The following is an 18419-nucleotide window of genomic DNA, read 5'->3' on the forward strand; positions in this document are numbered from 1 at the left end:
AATGGAGTGGAAGGAGCCGGGATCCTTTTATCCATCTCTATCTCGGGTTTGTAGTGAAGTTTAAAAGGGATAATATAATTTTTGGTCCCTGAATTTAGCAACTAGATCTGTTTTAGTACCTTTACTTTTGTTTTAATCCATTTTGATCCTTGAACTTGGATCATGTCAAGATTTGATGATGTGATCAATGTTACTAGAACAAGACCGAATCGGCCGTCCGAGATTTAATCAATGTAACGGTTCGAACAAAGAGGTCGAACCGTTTGACTCGAAAATTGCTTGAAATTAGTAAAAATCAAAAACTGATTAAATCAAGGATCAATAGTTTAATCTGTTCAATCACTAGTTCGGTTATTAAAACACGGAATGCGATATCTAAGATTGTACCACATAATCACTTGAATATTTATATAAATTTTTAAATTTTCAAGTGATGATATGGTACAATCTCAAAGTGTCACATCATCAAACTTTTATATTTTTCAAGTTCAAATATCAAAATGAATCTAATTAGCAAGTTCAAGTGCCAAAGTGGACAAAAAAAATACATATACCAAAATGAACAAAGTTACCGGGCCAAAATTTATATCATGCAAAGTTAAAAATATTCACGTATATGAATATTAGTTATATCAATTCAATAATTGTTCCACACAATTCCATACTAATGTATGATTTTCATATATTTATAAAATATATAACATATTCAAATATCTATGATTTTAATATTTATTTAGTATCTAAAAATATAATAAAAAAATAATATAAAATTTTGATTACTTTTTTAAAAAGAAAAAAATCTTCTTTGGTCAAACTATAGATAAAGTGCCCAAAGTATAGATAAAATTTTATTTTAGTCTTGAGATTACTGATTTGATCAACGTAAATGCAGTGTGTAAAAAGAGGCAGAAACATGAAGGAAATGATGGGGTGCAGCTCTCCATGGACCATGACACCGTTTTTTGTTTTTCTCAAAACATCATCATATGATCAATTGATCTTGGCTTTGATTGCCCCCATACTGTTAAATTATATCGTCCTTAGTGTTGTAAACATGCAAGTATTTGAACTGGTAATCATTCATTTCCATGTTTGCTATTGTTTTCCACTTTTCTTTTACCCTATCAAACGGATATGGGAAATGATTGCATTGCTTGCTATCATCATTGTTCATTATATATACTCTATATTCAAACTCCATGGGAATAAAAAGGAAAAAGGTCATTTCATAAGCAAATATGTAAGAATTCAGACAGTCAAAAACCACTTTTTTCAATCAGAAAGCCACAATCTTACAAATCAGCCAGTACCATTGTTGATGCTGTTTGCTAACTTGGAGAAGACGGAATATGAAAAATAGAGGAATGAAGTGCATGCACTTAAAAGAGGCAAATTCATAGGAATTAGAGCTATTCTCTTTTGCTTGAAAAGAGATTAATGGGATTGGAGATTGGAATAGGTGCTTCTTCTAGTCATCGTACTAACTCGAAAATTTGTTGCCCGACCGAAACATAGAAATCTCAGATTTTGATTTGAAAATTTTTAACTTCCGATCTAAATGACGAAGCTTTAATGAAGTCCCATGGATAATTATATTCTCGCCCTCTTTCTGATAGTGTTTGCTTGATGTGATGCTCATTCTCTTTATGAAGCTCTATCTGTTCATGAAAACGAGTCTATTAGACAACTGAAGAAGTCTATGAAGGATTATGAAAAATGCATGGATTGATCCCGAATTACCTGGTTTTTGAATTTCCAAGTGTAAGTTCGAGATCATTAGCTACACATTCCTCGTGGATCTTTTCTCCTTCCCAAGGCTTCACTAACCCTGTCATGTTACTGCCAAAGGCAAACTCGGCAGCAATAGCATCAGACATGGGAACATCTGATGTTTGATCAACGCCTGCAGGAAAGGCGGGTGAGCATGTGCCACTCTGCCCTGGAGTCCACATTCGTGAACCTCCTCCTGATAAGGCCTCGTCTTTAAATCCAAACGGGTTTCGGGAGACAAGGCTAAACGTAGGAGATGTTGGCCCACTTTGGGGTATTTCAAGTCTGGAAAGCCAACCTGGATCAGGAAAAACCTGACGGCTTGGACTTGGTGGTGTGGATGCAGGCAGGTAAGAAAAGCGCTTCCCCGTGCAAGTTGGGCCAGCGTTCATTTCATCCCAATCACTTCTGGTTCGAGGAGTTCTGGAAGTTGGAGAGCTAAGTGGTGGAGTGACAGGAGCACTTATGGAACCACCTGCGATGAAGAGATGGTGAGCGAGCTTGGATGAAGCTGAAGATGAACCAGAAGAAAGGTTTTTGAGCCAAGGGATTAGGGAATTGGCATCAGCATTGCCATTGGCATTGGCCGTGTAATGGGATGAGGCTGGACTTGGGAAGGAAGATGAACCAGGGCTTGGGTGATATGATGAGCATGGACTAGCTGATGCAGAACCTCCCATTATGTCCATACGATCCACTGGTTTACATCCCTGCAGAAATGGAAAGACCAACACAAAATCACTGAAACAGCTCTACACGTTGGAGCAACAATAACAAAATACACATTTCCCTAAAGACCCTTTCCCTACTTTCTCATCTCCAATTATCATAGGTGAAAATTTTCATGGCTCCATGAGCACTGTTCTTGCAAGAAGCTCATTGTCCCATAGAATATGGACCTCACCATTGGTATCCCCTATCTTTAAGTATGAGCAAATTCATTTCATACACATAGTAGCTAACACACAAGCCACCAAGACAACGTGAAGTCATATTACCGAAAAAAAAACCAAATTATTTTTTGGATAAGTAAAACACCCCAAATCGTTGCTCATGCTAATCTTCAAGTCCCTAAGTTCACACCATCTACTATGACTAACTTTGTCTCAACCACTTGGCTCTAATAACAACGACTAGAAAAGAACAAGCAATGATTGATTATGAACATAAATCATTTTTATAAATAGAATCTAACTACCAGTCTTCATTTTGCCAAACATCACATGCGACATCTTTGTCTCTAGACCATTTCTGATGAAAAAAAAAAGCATGATGGGACAACATGGTCATTACAACCCGACAAAAACTTTGATTTAAAGAGAAAACTATTGTCAAAGACAATGGCGTTAGACTGACTTGGATAGGATATGTTAACACAACACAAGCATAATGCACCATGCTAACACGCTAACTCTTCTAACATGTTTTCTTATAAGCTTAATTAATTAAAACCCAATCCCTACACGCCTTTGAAATCTCGTCACAAAAAGTGGAATCCAAGGATCACCTTTTTTTTCTCCTTCATTTTCTCATAAAACTGATTAAAAAGCATTGCAGCACGCAAAGCCAATAATCCCGGGGATGCATACAATAAACGTGAAAGAGAATGACCAAAGTGACCTTACCTTTGAGAAGAAAAAGAGAAATAGAAAAGCATTTTTTTTATCATTATTAGCTGCATTAAAGCAAGCTGCAAAGCTTCAATCTAGGAGATGCATAGTGTCCTATAAATGTCAAAATTACCCTTGCCTGAAATGCTACAGTAGAAAGCAAAAGAATAAAACACCGGCAATTCTTTTGATGATCGACGAAGGGCATTATCGTCTTACTAACAAACAAGTTCTGGTTAAAGCTGCCTGGACAAATCTTCTTCGTCCTTTTGTCTTACCGAAGCCGAAACAGTAACATCAACAGAAAAAAAAACGAATCTTTGATAAACCTTCGTGCTTTGTGCTTTCACTTTTTCTTAACCGACACCATCTCAGTTTTAACAGACAACTTGCTACACCACGGCGTATTCTATCATTATTCGCTACCTTTATACTAACATACGCATAATCGCATGTAAAAAAAAAAGTTGAATGGTTTCTGGAATTTGATTTGTTTACCTTTCTGTAAGTGGTGCCGTCTTCTTCGACGGTCCAACCGGCTTCGTTACAGAGTGCTTTCAAGACCTCGTTGTTGTCGCAGTGCTTCGGTAGCTTGTAGTTTCCGTACATTCGCAAACCCGCGAAGATCTTCGCCGCGATCGCCCTCCTCCTCCTTTCTCTCCGCTTGTTGTTCTCCCTCTCCTTCCACGTCGGCATTCTCGTCCCTGACGTCATGCTTCGATACCTTCCTCAAAGCAACGCCGGCAACTCGATTAACTTCACGGAATCCGGGAGTGTATATTTCTCGAGAAACAAACGAAGAGATGAAAAAAGAAAAAAAAACAAAAACAAAACAAAAGGATTTGGCGGTCTTTTTAATATTATTTTTTCCAGTGTTTTTTTTTTCGTTTTGGTTTTGTTGGAGATGGAAGTGCTATTAAATGGAGGAAAAGTGTGAGCTATAAGGGAGAGTGTAATTGGGCATGAATGTTAGTTAAAATTACGAGAGAGCCACTTATTATATGCAATAGAAAAGATTTACCCATGATCACGTGGGCAACACGTGTTTTTTTTGTATTTTCAACTTTAGATATTTTTCGGTCAATTGGCTGTTTATGTTATGTTTTATGTACTTTCCATAAAAACAGAAGTATAAGTTGTACTAAAAATTAATTATTTTCCTTCTTTTATTCTAATATCAATAAATTTAAAACTGTCGAGAGTTTGGATAATTATCCCAATAATTAAAAAAAACTCAATATACCCTTTTAAAAAATATCAATATTATATACAGACTTTAAATAATTTTATAATATTACACATTAATTTTAATTTAGTGCATTAAAATATTTTATTAATTTTAATTTTAGTTAAATTTTCATATTTTACTAATTTTATTGTCTATGCGACACAATTTTTCATTAAATCATGTGTAAATTTCTGACATATTATTTTATTAGGTTAAAAATAATAAAAAAATTAAATTTTTTCACTTAAATTAAAAAAAATAAACACACTTCAGAAAATGGTTTTCTCTTTCCAAATTCATTTTTTTAATCTAGGTTAGAATAATTTAATTTTTTTTAATCTAACAAAATATCATATCAAAATTTACATGTGATTTAACGGAAATTTGTGCTATATAAATAATGAGGTTAGTGAAACGTGAAAATTTGACAAAAGATAAAGCTTGATGTATGTAAATTCGCCAAATTAAAGTTGATATACAACATTACGATTTCTATCAAACTTTATGTATAATTTTAGTATTTATCCCTTTAAAAAAACTAAAACATGTTTGGAGTATAATGTGTTAAATTTCGATTTTAATCTCTATTAGTTTAATACACTTTAATTTGGCATAATTTAACATCGTTAAATATTTTTATTATTTAAATTGAATTCGAGCCAGGTTAGGTCGACTCAAAATATAAAAATATTGTCTAAACTTGATGCAAGTTGGGTCGGACTTAACGGGCTGCCCACCCATAGACAAGTTTAGGTGGCAAGCAATACCCTAGCTACCCCAAGAATAGAACAATTATGTTTTAACTCCTTCAAAATCTATAAATTTTTAAAATAATACATAGCAAAATTATAGTTTGACCCTCTAAAAATTGATACAATTTTAATTTAATCATTTTAAAAACTATAAAGATATATACAAGTTAACCCTCAACTTCCAAAAAAAATCATAACTTCACCCCTAAAATTATATATAATCAACACCAAGGATTGAGTTTTAAATCAATCTCTTAACCACTCATTCATTTTAATATCTATTTAAAAGTTGTATTTTAAGTTATTTAATATAAATAATAAAATTACTGAAATATAAATATTATCATAATATTTTTTTATCATATTTAATTAAATCGATGTCTAATTAATTCATAAAATTAATAAGTTCAGCACAAATTAAAAATATATAATGACTATGCTAACCAAATAGTGATAAGATGTCAATTAACATTTAATCTCATGTTGAAGCCCTAAAAACTTACCCATCTCATAAAAAAATATTATAAAATAATAAGTTTTATATACTCATAAATAAAAGTACTAGCAATGTGTTTTTTTATTTGGTAAATTATATCGTTAGGGAAGGTATTCACTTATATTGGTGTAAAATTTAATTGGGTTTGTACTCATTTGTAATTTTTTATATAATTAATATTTCTATAATTCAATCGTTCAATTTATCAATATATTTATACTTCTTGTGCATGTAAAATTTTTAAGCAATTCACTATCTCTATCATATCGATCTAAAATATTGTCTATACTAATATATATTTAACTATCGATTTTTTTACGTAAAATGAATAGTTACCAAATTTTAATTTATACCAAACTTGACATGCATGACCTCCATAAACGTCAAACTTAAGTTTTACTCTGATGTAAGTGGATCCTCTAACTTTACAAAAAAAAATATTTATTATTTCTAGAGTGTCAATTTAATTTATTTATTATATAAGTAAATATAATATAAATCTTTACTAAGGAAAACTTTTTAAAATTAACGAAAGTTAACTATCATCCACTATTTACTAACTAACTAAAATTTCTAACTGTGTTAGTATTTTATATTTAAAATTAATGTCTCTACCGATTGAGTTTTAGTTCAATTAGCATAAGTATTATTGGCAATACAAGAGAACGTCGGTTCGAGTACGCCGAAGCCCATTATCTTCTTATTTATAGGTTGAGGCGGAGTTATAAGTACTTCTAGACTTTATATTGTTCCAATTTACTACCAAAACATAGAGTTTTAACAAGTACGAGCTATACCGATTTAGAAATAAATACCTTAATTAAAATTTAACAAACAAATCATACTGTAACAAATTGAAATGTAAATATTATGTTTCAAAATAATTATAGTATAAAAAGGAAATTTTAATTAATATTTACTTATTATTTATGTGTTTGATTGAAATGGTATCACCAAACAATTGAGTTCCAACTTGATCAATAAATTATCAAAAAGCTATTATTTCTACAAAATAAGATATTACCTTGGAACCAAGGTGTCCACTGTTAGTAACAGTGATCGATTCCTATGTCGTGGGTTCAAATCTCCAACCTTATAATTAAAGGATGAGGTGAGCAACCTTTACATAAAAAATAGGTTACGATTATGATGATAATATTTATGTCTTTTTTATCTTTTTATATAAATTTCTTAAGAATACACACAACATATATTTTGAACTTAAAGTAGCATAAGTTTCGATGTATCAAATTTACTAATTTTTTAATAACCCAAATTTACTATTTTAACTGAAGGTTTTATATATGTATATATATATATCAAATTATTATAAATACGTTTTATACATAAATTTATTCACCAACATATAAATGTATTGTAATCATTGTTTTCAAAATCAAGTTAGATTTCATTAATTTTAAATCGATTGAATTGATAGTTGAATTGGTTTTCTTTAATTTTTTATTTTAAATTATTTTGTTTAATTAAATCAGATAAATTGATTAAACTGAAAATCGATAATTTGATCAATTCGACCATTGTTTGGTTTTAAAAATATTGATATTAACTCTTTTTTTTCAAGCCGTTTGCTTATATTTCGTTTTGCCTAGTAGCAATGTCAATCTCCGGGCTAGCATCACTTATTTTTTTTCTCTCTCACCAACCCTTACTTTCTTTATTATTCTCATTCACTTCACATGTTTTATCTCTTTTCAGTTTACAGATTAATTTTGTAGGTATCTTTGTTGTCTTGAAATGTTGTGAGGGACAGATGGCAACGTATGTCATTCACTAAAACTCCACCGACGACCAGTAATTTTTCTTGGAAAGTGGGTGGCTCTTCGTCTGTTTCTGATTTGATAGTATTTCATAATTATAAATGATTTCACGAATCGATTTGAACTCGTGTTGTCTTAAGTTTTATATATTTTTTTGTTTGTTTTTCCATTGTTTAATAAATTTTTAGTTTTTGAAGTTTTTATCTACTCTTGTAGTAAGTTTTTTAGTATTGCTAATGCATGTAACCTTAGTTTTACAAGTAATTGTAGTGATGGTTTTGTTGTCGTTCTCTCTAATGTGGTGAATGCTCGACTCTTTTGTCCATTTTGGCTTATCGCTTTGGACTATTCGGAGCTGTTTTTTTATCGTATTAAATACTTGCAATCACTCTAGATATGTCGTGCTTGAATTGTGACAAAGTCAAATATCAACGTGTCATGATGTTCTATTAATGCCGAGGCTAAAGCCTTTGTTATATTGATAGAACTTGTCATTCATAATCTATAAGTATTTATTAATATTTTTTTTCCTTGAATTGTATGATTTTATTCATTGAATGAATTTTGGACAAAAAAATTAGTGTCTTCAATTTTCTTATTATTAAAGAAAGTGAAAAATCCTTTTAGAAAAAGAAGAAAAGAAAGTGAAAATAATTGGGATCATCTAGTAGCTAGAGGTGATCATGGGTCGGACGGCCCGGCTCGGCTTGGTCTGACGACCCGCACGAAATATGAGAGTGTTCGGGTAAAAATATAGGCCCGAAATATGGATTTGGGCAAAAAAGAGGCCCGTTTAGAAAACAGGCTGGGCCTCGGGCAAAAATTTTTTGGCTTGAGCCCGGCTCGAATATAATAAATATATATTTTTTTAAAAATAAAATTCTTATTTCCCCTCCCCCATTCCCCATTTCCCTAATCCTATAAAAATTCCTAAGCCTTTTCCTCCTCTTTTTTTTATTTATTTTTATTTTAAAATTTTTAATTTTTATATTTCAAATTTTAAAATTTAATTTTAATTATTAGTCTTGTTAAATTTGTTGATATGATGTTTCATGGGCAAGGGTTCTACTCTAAAATAAAAATAAAAATTCTTTTTTTAACTCTTTATAATTTATAAAATTTTAAAATAGTAATAGTAAAATTACACTTTACCCCTCAAATGATAAAAAAAATTAATTTAATCTTTTAAAAATTATAAAAATATAGGCTATTAAAATGGTAAAATTATTTTTTTCTATCATAAAAAAACAGGCCAAGCCAGGTTTGGGCTTAGTATTTTTTTTCCTAAGCCAAACCTAAACAAAATTTCAAGCCTATATTTCAGATCGGACCAAGTCTGAAACTTAAAAAGTGAGCTGAAATCTTTTTAGACTCGATGCGACCCATAATCACCTCTAGTAATAGCTAATGTATCGGTTGGGCATTAGGGGCTATATGCGGTGGGGCCCTGTAGCATGCGAAGAACTGGCTGAGTTGACTGACCGTCACATTTGTCAGTGTTGGGGCGTGGGTGGTCCCACTCGTGGGAGCCCACTTCTGTGTGTACCCTACATGTATATAGTTGTGGGGTGTTGAAAAAGAGGAGCTTGTGTGCTGTAAGTTAAAGAATAAAAAGGAGAAAACAGTTTATTTACATAGATGAGTGGTAGGATTAGTTTGTGAATACTTTTGAAAAATATTAATTAAAATTGTTGTAAAAAAGTATTGTTAAGAAGTGTTTTTAAAAAGTTTAGTTTTAAAATTTGAGTGTTTAGCGTTATTGTCAAAAAGTACTTTTGAAAAATAAAATGTTCATTTTAGACATATTATTATCAAGTAACAAATATGCATTTAAATCATATTTAAATTAGTTAATATTATTATATTTTAGTAAGAATATAAAAAAAATTATTATAACTTGTTGTTAATATTTTAATATATGAAATATAAATTTTAAATATTTTTAAGCAATAAATATTAATTATTTTTAAAATTTAATTATAATATATAAACTATATTTTAAATAGTTAAATATAACCATTAAATATTTGTAATTAGTATTTTAAAAAATATTTTTTATTTTTAATTAATGATTTTAACACATTTGCAATTAAGTACCAAGAAAAAAAAGGGAAAGTACTATGTTATTTGAAGGGTGAAAAAGTAATTAAGCACTAAAAGTGTTTTTGGAAGAGGAAAAGTTAAAATTTTTAGCTTTTAAAAAGTTAAAAATTTCAGCCAAAAGCAACTAATTTTGCACAACATTTCTTCCAAAAATATTTTTGAAGTCAGAAATACTTTTTTTAAACAATGAAGAAGTAGCTCTTAGTATTTTCTTCCATCCGAGCTCCGTTTGATATCCGTTGGAGCTGATTACAGTAGTTAGTAGACTAAAAAATCTTTAGTATGTATAGTCCCATTTTAGTTTGGAATACTGTCGTTTCAGGTTTTTGGTTTTTAAAGTCAGTCTTTTTTTGACAATATTTTTAATTTTTCTATGAGATTATTTGATAATAGTCATGTCTGAATTGTATACTGATTTTGTCATAATTATTAAATTAAATTTTTTTTGTGAATTACAATAATAAAGTAAAATTCGAACAACAAACACAATTAACGCAATTTAAATCCAGACCATATCTAAGGCGGTCTAACATTTTCACCATTCATTGAGTCCGATTTCATGCAAACATTCGGTACTTCGTGTTTGTGTATGTTGATTCTCTCCCTCTTATGCTTCTTAATTTTATGTTTTTCGAGCATTTGAATGGATAAATGTTATTACTATTATTTTTAATATAGAATTTTCGTTAATGATATACAAGGTTGTTTAATGGAAGTGATCTAAAATCTAAATGCTTGTAAAGCAAAAGAAATAATTATAATACAAGTAGGAGTATAATGATTCGTATTACAACTTAATTTGATTTTGTTGGTAATGTAATGTAGATAATTGAGAAAACGTTTTTAAGGGGATTTAAATATAAAATTGTATCTTATTTTCATGGAGTAAATTGGGGTTAAAGGCTCAACACACGTGTTAATGCCGTTTGGCTTGGTTCGTGTTCTATTTCAAACATGATATCAGAATATTTTCAGTTGTAGAAAATCTTCTGGTTATTACAGAATATTTTTGGTTAAGGAAAATACTTAATTTTCGAAAATTGACATTACTATTTTACCATTTTACCCATTTGGAAAACACAATAAATAACAAGTCATTCTTCTCTTTTTTTTTTTCACAACAAGAAGCAAACAACAATTTTTCTTTGCCTTTTTTAACTCGTTTGTTTTATGTTCAAAAAAATTTTCGATTAAATTTTTGACCAAGTTTTCAGTCTACTTTTCTTTATACTTTTGGGAAGAGTAACATCAATTGTGTTCCATTTTTTTGTGTGTGTATGAATATTGAAACAGTGTGTTAACATTGATGACAACGTCCACTACACGATTACACCGATCAAGACGAATTTGCTTCTAAGACTTTCCCGAGATAGTAATTGTTTTATTTATTTACGTTCAGTTTATTTATAATGTGAGTATTAACTTAAACTAAAATTTAAATTAACTCGAGTTTAAACAGATGTCTTTTTATCTTATACAGATTATAAAATGTGGGACAATCTTCCCTCGTTTATTTTGGCATTTTTTTGCTTTGGATTGTTCTTCTATTTCGGCTAATAGTAATAGTATTGAGAGACAAATGGGAGTAAACTTATTGGTTCAGAAATCAATCCAAAATCATATCAGGAGTAAATTTAATTATTTTCACTTTTTGAATCCCCGTGACTCCTAATAAAACAAAAAACATAAAATTCAAAAATAATATCAAACATTAACCTTTTAAATTTAATATCCAACCTATTAAAGGAATATATCAACTTTTAATAAATAACACTTCATAAATTTCTCCCCAAATAGTAAAATAACCCTCAACAAGTATCATCTTAAAAAGCAAATTTAAAGATAAATCTGTATTTAAAATAAAACGTATGTTGGGGCGGATTCCAGAGAGGGCATATAAATGGAGTTGAAAGTAGTACCGTTGAGTCCGCCCGCCACCCCCACTTTCCCTTTTGGAGCAATTTTTTATGATTAATTTTCCGTTTCGCAAGGCACCCATTACGGGAGAGAATGAGATAAGAGAGTGTACATCTTTCTTTTTGGGGTTCTCACGGTAGTGGTTGAAATGTGGTGGGGTCCATCTCAATCATATTATCCGTTACAATGGTGGGGTCAGGTGATGCCCGATATGCCCGCCACCCACTTGGCATCCCTATTTTTCTTTTGCTTACAATTTGTTTCAAATCTTTATCAAGCTTTTCAGAACAACCACCGATCATGCCATAGTTCGAATAAATATATTATTAAAAATGTTTATGGTTTAATTTTTATATTTTATTTTTAGGAATTTAATATCCATTCATCTCAAATTTACATCATGGGTTTATCCCAAATTACTTGATTTTAGTTGTAAAAATTATTTTTTCCTTTTAAATTCATGGTTTTCTAAAATTTATCATAAATTTGTTTTAAAATTAACTATTAAAATACTCTCTTTTGTTTACTTCAGTTTACTTTTTAGTTATTTATGTTTAAATGTTACGTTTTAATAGCTTATGTTAACATGTTGTAACATTTTAATCACTAAACCGTTAATTGTCGTTAACGGTATAACGGTAAGTTGATGTGGTACGTTAAATTATCATTTTAAATAAAAATTTTAGGTTCAATTATACAATTGGTTCCCATGTTTTTTTGTTTTAAGCAAGTTAATTTTTTTTAATGTTTTTTTAGCCTTTTATTTTATTTTTTCATTCTCCTGCTTCTCCCTCTGTTTTCCTCTTTTCTTCATCTCTTTTAACGTACTTTTTTTATGTATTCCATTTGTTAAAACTAGTCCGTATACTTTTATTTTTTTTGAACATTTTTTTTTCCTTTTCTTCTTCCCCTTTAGTTTTAACAAATGAGAAACATAAACAAACTATGTTAAAAGAGCTGGAGAAGGAAGAAAAACAGAGGGAGAAATAAAAGAGAATGAAAAAAAGAATAAGGAAAGTTAAAATACATAAAAGAAAAAAAAATTGAATTACTCAAAACGAAAAAAAATATGGAAACCAATTATATAATTTAATTTAAAATTTTTATTTGAAATGATGATTTAATGTGCCACGTCAGCTTACCGTTACATCGTTAATTGCCGTTAATGACAATTAACTGTTTAGTGAATAAAATGTTATAACACTTTAACGTAACATGAGATAAACAAAAGTGACTATGTTAATAATTTACCCAATTATTTAATGTACATGTTTCTACTATAGAATAAAAAAATTAAATATAAAAAACATCAATTTTATTTTATTTTAATATATATATTTACTCAAATTTTAATATATAATTTAAGATATTATATTATTAAAACTATTTATAGTTTTTTACAAACAAAATATATATCTTGCATATTTTTATATTTTTTATTATTAATATCTTTGATAATTATTTTTTAACTTATGCAATTCTAATAATTATTTATCCAAACAATATAACTACGATGATTGATATTTTAAATTGATAAATTCTGAGATTTTAATATTTTAAAAATTATCCAAAATTAAAAATAAAAACCATAAACTTGACTTACAAGATAATTGCACTCTAATATTTGACTCAAATTATAAAACTAATGAAGCATTAAACCTAAGCCATAGTTTGGGCCAATGAAATGAATTCAGCGACGAACCCAAGAAAGATTCATATGGGCCATTTACTCAGCGTTGACTTTATAAGTGCCCAATCCCATTTACAATTTCCTAAAAGTAGGGCCCACTTTCCAAATGATTTAGTGGACCAACTCTTTTGCCTAAAGTCAACCAAGTGTTACATGGCCCACTCCTCGAGTTTCAACAGCCAATCACGGAGCAATGGGATTATTATTATGCTTTATTCTTTTCCTCTGTTTCGATGTTAAGCAAATCAGTTTTTCTTAGAAAGAGTGTAATCTCATGATTAATTGTTATAAGGTGTTCACTTTTGAAACCAACGGATTAAGATACTTCAATTTGGTTCGAGAGGCTGAAATTTTAATTTTACCTTATATGTGTACAGACTTACGATGTTTTAACATTTTCAAAATCAAATAAGATAGGTATCCATAATTAGAAATATATTGGGTATGGTGTGATGGTGTGATTAGATATATTACATCGGGTACGAAAATGATTCATCCGAACAAATAAAATTTTGCATTGTTTGCAGATGGTGTAGGTTCAAATATTGCTAAGTTTTAGACTAATCGAGCAAGTCATCAATGAAAACACGAGACGCAACTTCAAACCAGTCCGCTGGTGATAAGTTTTATGTTCTTCTTAATGGATATTAAAACCATAAAATATATCAAACTTTTTATCTTAGATTAATAAAATATTTATAACATTTTTCATGTTATAGAAAATAAAATATTCTGTTTATGAAGATGAATTTAGAAATGAAAAGTACTAAGCAAGAAGACAATCCCCCGACAAAAAACAAAATCAAACATTTCCCAATTATTACTATCCTAAGGTGAATGGAGAATAAAATTGCTTAAAATCCCAACACTCTAATTCAAGAATCAAATCCCTCAATTTTCTAATATATTTTTAGAGATTTCCATATCAACCCTATTATTTTATTTATATTTTTCTAGCGTAAAATTTTTTTCTTCATATTTGTTTATTCTCAAAAAAACAATATATATATAAAGCGAATTTCACTAGTTCACGTCAAATTCTAAAGCAATAATGCCCAATTTTTTAAAAATTTCAACGACAATTTTACTATTTTAGTTAATATTATTAATATTTAATAAAATATTCTTACAAATTAGCATAGCTAGGTTCAAGGAACGAGAAAACGAGAATCTCCAAATATTCTCGAGAAAAGAAAAAAAAACCCCTCAGATTTCTAAAACGATTCGTTTGTTTTTTTTGGAATTGTTTGTTTGTGGTTTTCGAATTCTGGGTCATCATCATCATCTTCACTGCAACTTCGCTTTTTTTTTTTTGGCCTATAGTCTGCCTCAGGTAAAAACAAACTCAACTGACGCTCGTGACTCATTCATCAAAACCTAATTATTAATTCATTTCTTGTTGCTTTTGCTTCAAGTTGTTTCTATTGTAATTATTTTCTTTTCTTTTCATCTTTTGTAAGAAAAATGAGAAAAAAAAGTTGTGATTGTGGCTCTAGTAGGATTGTTTAACGGCTTGTTGAATATTCGATAGTTTTCCAGCTAATAGGATCAGAGAGTTTCTTACTGATCTGTTTTTTCATTTTGATTTTGCTTTTATTGAATACAGAAGCCTCTGTTTTGTTTTGAAATTTGAAGCTGAACTTGAATGATATGTAATTTTGTGATTGGAGGACAAAGTTGTTTTATTTGATTGAATTTTGGAGAATTTGGGGGTTTGGATTAGGGATTTTTTTAAAAAAAATTTTAGCCGATTACATTGAAACAGCTTAGATATTTGACTGGGTTTTGTACAGGATTAAAGGGTTTTCTTTTATTGATCTGGGTTTGTGATTTTGGGGTTTTAAGTGGTCAACAAAGCTGTTGTTTATTTTATACATTCAGTGTTTGATGCTACTGCTATTAAGGGTTTGATCTTTGATTCAAATCATGAATTAGAGCCTTTTGACTAATTATGGATCCTGATTAATAAGGGATGGCAATCTCCGGTCGGCCGCATACGGTATAAGGGCGAGATTGATGGTTGGAGTGAGGATGTTAGTTTCTAAGTTCTGAGATTTATGAGGAAATTGTTGAAGTTGGTTGACATTTGACTGTTGGAGAACCAAACATTAGGGTGTTTGAGATTAGATATAGTGGAATTTGGGTATGGATGATGTTCAGGGCAGCTCAAGTTCGCTCCCTCCTTTCCTCGCGAAGACGTATGAGATGGTGGATGATCCTTCCACAGATTCTATCGTGTCCTGGAGTGCAAGTGATAAGAGTTTCGTTGTATGGAATCCGCCCGAGTTTGCAAGAGATCTACTTCCCAGATTCTTCAAGCACAATAACTTTTCTAGCTTTATCAGACAGCTTAATACATATGTGAGCCAGTTGTTCCTTTGTCTCCTTCTGACATTTATCGCTTGATCACTTTTTCTTTTTTTTTTATAGCTTGAATTAAATTATTTCCATACTTTGCAGGGTTTCAGGAAAATTGATCCAGAGCAGTGGGAATTTGCGAATGATGATTTTATAAAAGGTCAGCCTCATCTTCTGAAAAACATACATAGACGCAAACCGGTTCATAGTCATTCCATGCAGAGTCACTTAGGTCAAGGAGCATCTTCATTAACGGAATCGGAGAGACAGAATTTAAGAGATGAGATCGAGAGACTTAAGAATGAAAAAGAGTTGCTTGCTTTAGAGTTAAAGAGGCATGAACAGGAGCGTCAAGGATTTCAGTTGCAAATGTGGCTTTTGAGGGAGCGTTTACAAAATATGGAACGGCGGCAACAAATTATGATGTCTTCCGTGGCTCGTGTCTTGCAGAAACCAGGAGTTGCCATAAATCTGACACCACAATTGGAGACTAACGACAGAAAGAGAAGGTTGACTAGAATTGCTTACTTATATGATGAAGCCGGGATCGAAGATAGTCAGACAGGCAATTCCCTAATTTCTAGAGAAAATGTGGATAGTACATCATTGTCTAATATGGAGCCATTTGAACAATTAGAGTCATCCATGGTGTTTTGGGAGAATGCGGTACATGATTTTGGTCAAACCAACATTCAACATGAGTCAAACCTTGAATTGGATGAATCAACAAGCTGTGCAGAAACCCCAGCAATATCTTGCATACAGCTTAATATCGATGCTCGACTTAAATCCCCTGGGATTGACATGAACTCTGAGCCTGCTCTCATTGTTGTTTCTGAGCCTATTACAGCAAAGGAACAAGCTGCAGGAACTACTGCACCTGCAACAACTGGGGTTAATGATATATTTTGGGAACAATTTTTGACTGAAAATCCCGGTTCAACCGATACACAGGAAGTTCAGTCAGAAAGAAAAGATTCCGATGCTAGTAAGAATGAAAGCAAACCCGGTGATCATGGCAAATTTTGGTGGAATACTAAGAATGTAAATAACCTTGCAGAACAGATGGGGCATCTTACTCCTGCGGAGAGAACGTGATATCGGTTGACTATTCTTTTTACACCTTTTGGTGCCTCAGTATTTCAGATGTATTAAGTTTAGGTATGATTGGTTTGATAACTAAAGCATGTCATTAATATTCACTTGTTCATTTTATTTTTAGGTGCTGTATACATGGCTGTTTTTTTTACTGCTTCAATATAGTTCAGATTCACATATTTTTTTAGAATAACTCTGATTTTAATGTATTTGCAAAATTGTCATGTTACTGTATTTTATGGCATATTTGATGATTATATTGTTGCCTGCATCATGTGAGGGTCTGCTAAAGGTTGCAATAGGCATGCTTCATTAACGTCTTGAAAATGTATTCCGACAGGTGATTAACAACATGCTGTGTTTATGTCGAGTTGGGAAATGCAGATGTACCTGATTGAAGTAGACGGTGTTGTTACGTAGTTGTGAAATTACTGAAAAAATCAATCCATTTTGCTGGAAAAGTAGAATTAAGTGCTGTGTTGCTGTAGAAGGGTGTATGGCTGAGGGTTTAGGAAAAAATGTCTTGAAGGATATAGCTTATGATGGTATGGACTTAAGTGTCTTAAGTAAAAAGTTCGATTTTCTTGTATTTTTATGCTTGCAACTCAAGTAACTTCTAGGTGATGATTAAATATATGAAAGCAACTAAAAAGAAACTCTCTGAAAGTACCCTGGATCTTCTTTGTTTGGCCGCTGGCAATCAGCTGTCACCCTCTCCTCTTCCATCTTTCTTCGCAGTGCCGGGCTCCTGTAGGGACGACTTACTTTGTCTGCCTCTTGCGAAGAGGCTCACCTTTGCCCAAGGATGTCACTAGAGCAGTCATGGCTCAACCCAACTTGAAATAGGCTTCGATAAGGACTTTTTTGTCTCGGTCCAGCTTGAATTTCATTTAAATAGTTAAAAAATATTTTAAAGTTAATTTTAATTATAAAAATATATTAATATTAATAAAAATAACTCAAAACGGGCCTATGTTTGAAATTCTTTTTGGTATCGGGGCTGTGGCCCATGGAGTATAAAAATAAAAAATATTGCCCATAATATAAAAAATATTTCCATTGCCGGGAATTGAACCCGGGTCTCCTGGGTGAAAGCCAGATATCCTAACCACTGGACGACAATGGATGATTTGATTACTTCATAATAAAGTATTAACTTGATCATCTAATAAAATAACACAATGACTTGCAATAACCAATTTGGTCCCCATTTTCATCCCATATTAGCACTGAGTTCGATTGCAATCTGTGGGCTCTTTACGTCACTCAATAGAAGAAAAAAGTAGCCTTCAAAGCACTTTTCCTTTTGGTTAAATTATCTATCAGTCCCTGTACTTTACAAAAGTGTGGATTTAGACTCTCTACTTTAATTTGTTCATTTTTAAGCTATATACTTTTCAAAATTTAAGATTTCAGTATTCACCAAATAATAATTTATTAGGCCCATTATGTTAGGTTCCACTATTTCTAAAATATGATGCGGCAAATTGTTAATCAAGCTAATAAATTGATAACTGCCATTTGTATCAAGATTGAATTTTCGAAATTCGAAAAGTATAGGGATTTGGAATGGTCGAATTGGAGAATATGGACTAAATCTACAACTATATGCATAGTAC

At 31.0% G+C, this 18419-nt stretch overlaps 2 protein-coding genes and 1 non-coding gene across 7 annotated transcripts; 1 reads left to right on the forward strand and 2 right to left on the reverse strand.

Annotated features, from left to right (window-relative positions):
- Positions 1-1206: 1206 nt before the first annotated feature.
- On the reverse strand, positions 1207-4294 carry LOC107941810 (BES1/BZR1 homolog protein 4). Of its 2 annotated transcripts, XM_041102807.1 has the most exons (3): positions 3879-4291; positions 1741-2480; positions 1207-1658 (listed from the first exon to the last, which is right to left on the reverse strand). In XM_041102807.1, the coding sequence occupies exons 1-3, from the start codon at positions 4092-4094 to the stop codon at positions 1655-1657; spliced, it is 960 nt and encodes a 319-aa protein (XP_040958741.1). In that variant the 5' UTR covers positions 4095-4291; the 3' UTR covers positions 1207-1654. The 2 variants fall into 2 exon arrangements, with proteins under 2 accessions (XP_040958741.1, XP_040958740.1); XM_041102806.1 differs by lacking the exon at positions 1207-1658 and having other exon boundaries at positions 1737-2480; positions 3879-4294.
- A 10001-nt stretch (positions 4295-14295) lies between these two features.
- On the forward strand, positions 14296-17476 carry LOC107941816 (heat stress transcription factor A-4a). Of its 4 annotated transcripts, XR_005919546.1 has the most exons (4): positions 14470-14677; positions 15315-15705; positions 15805-16863; positions 17141-17476. XR_005919546.1 is itself a non-coding variant. In XM_016875436.2 (3 exons), the coding sequence occupies exons 2-3, from the start codon at positions 15490-15492 to the stop codon at positions 16798-16800; spliced, it is 1212 nt and encodes a 403-aa protein (XP_016730925.1). In that variant the 5' UTR covers positions 14469-14677; positions 14951-15489; the 3' UTR covers positions 16801-16986. The 4 variants fall into 4 exon arrangements, 3 of the variants coding, with proteins under 3 accessions (XP_040958742.1, XP_016730925.1, XP_016730926.1); XM_016875436.2 differs by lacking the exon at positions 17141-17476 and having other exon boundaries at positions 14469-14677; positions 14951-15705; positions 15805-16986; XM_016875437.2 differs by lacking the exon at positions 17141-17476 and having other exon boundaries at positions 14469-14677; positions 15805-16986.
- A 378-nt stretch (positions 17477-17854) lies between these two features.
- Positions 17855-17926, reverse strand: TRNAE-UUC (transfer RNA glutamic acid (anticodon UUC)). The gene has a single exon. It is a non-coding gene; the product is annotated as a tRNA-Glu (tRNA).
- Between the last annotated feature and the right edge of the window lie 493 nt (positions 17927-18419).

The sequence above is a fragment of the Gossypium hirsutum genome, chromosome D10 (assembly GCF_007990345.1).
Source record: "Gossypium hirsutum isolate 1008001.06 chromosome D10, Gossypium_hirsutum_v2.1, whole genome shotgun sequence".
In the NCBI taxonomy this organism is placed as follows: domain Eukaryota; kingdom Viridiplantae; phylum Streptophyta; class Magnoliopsida; order Malvales; family Malvaceae; genus Gossypium; species Gossypium hirsutum.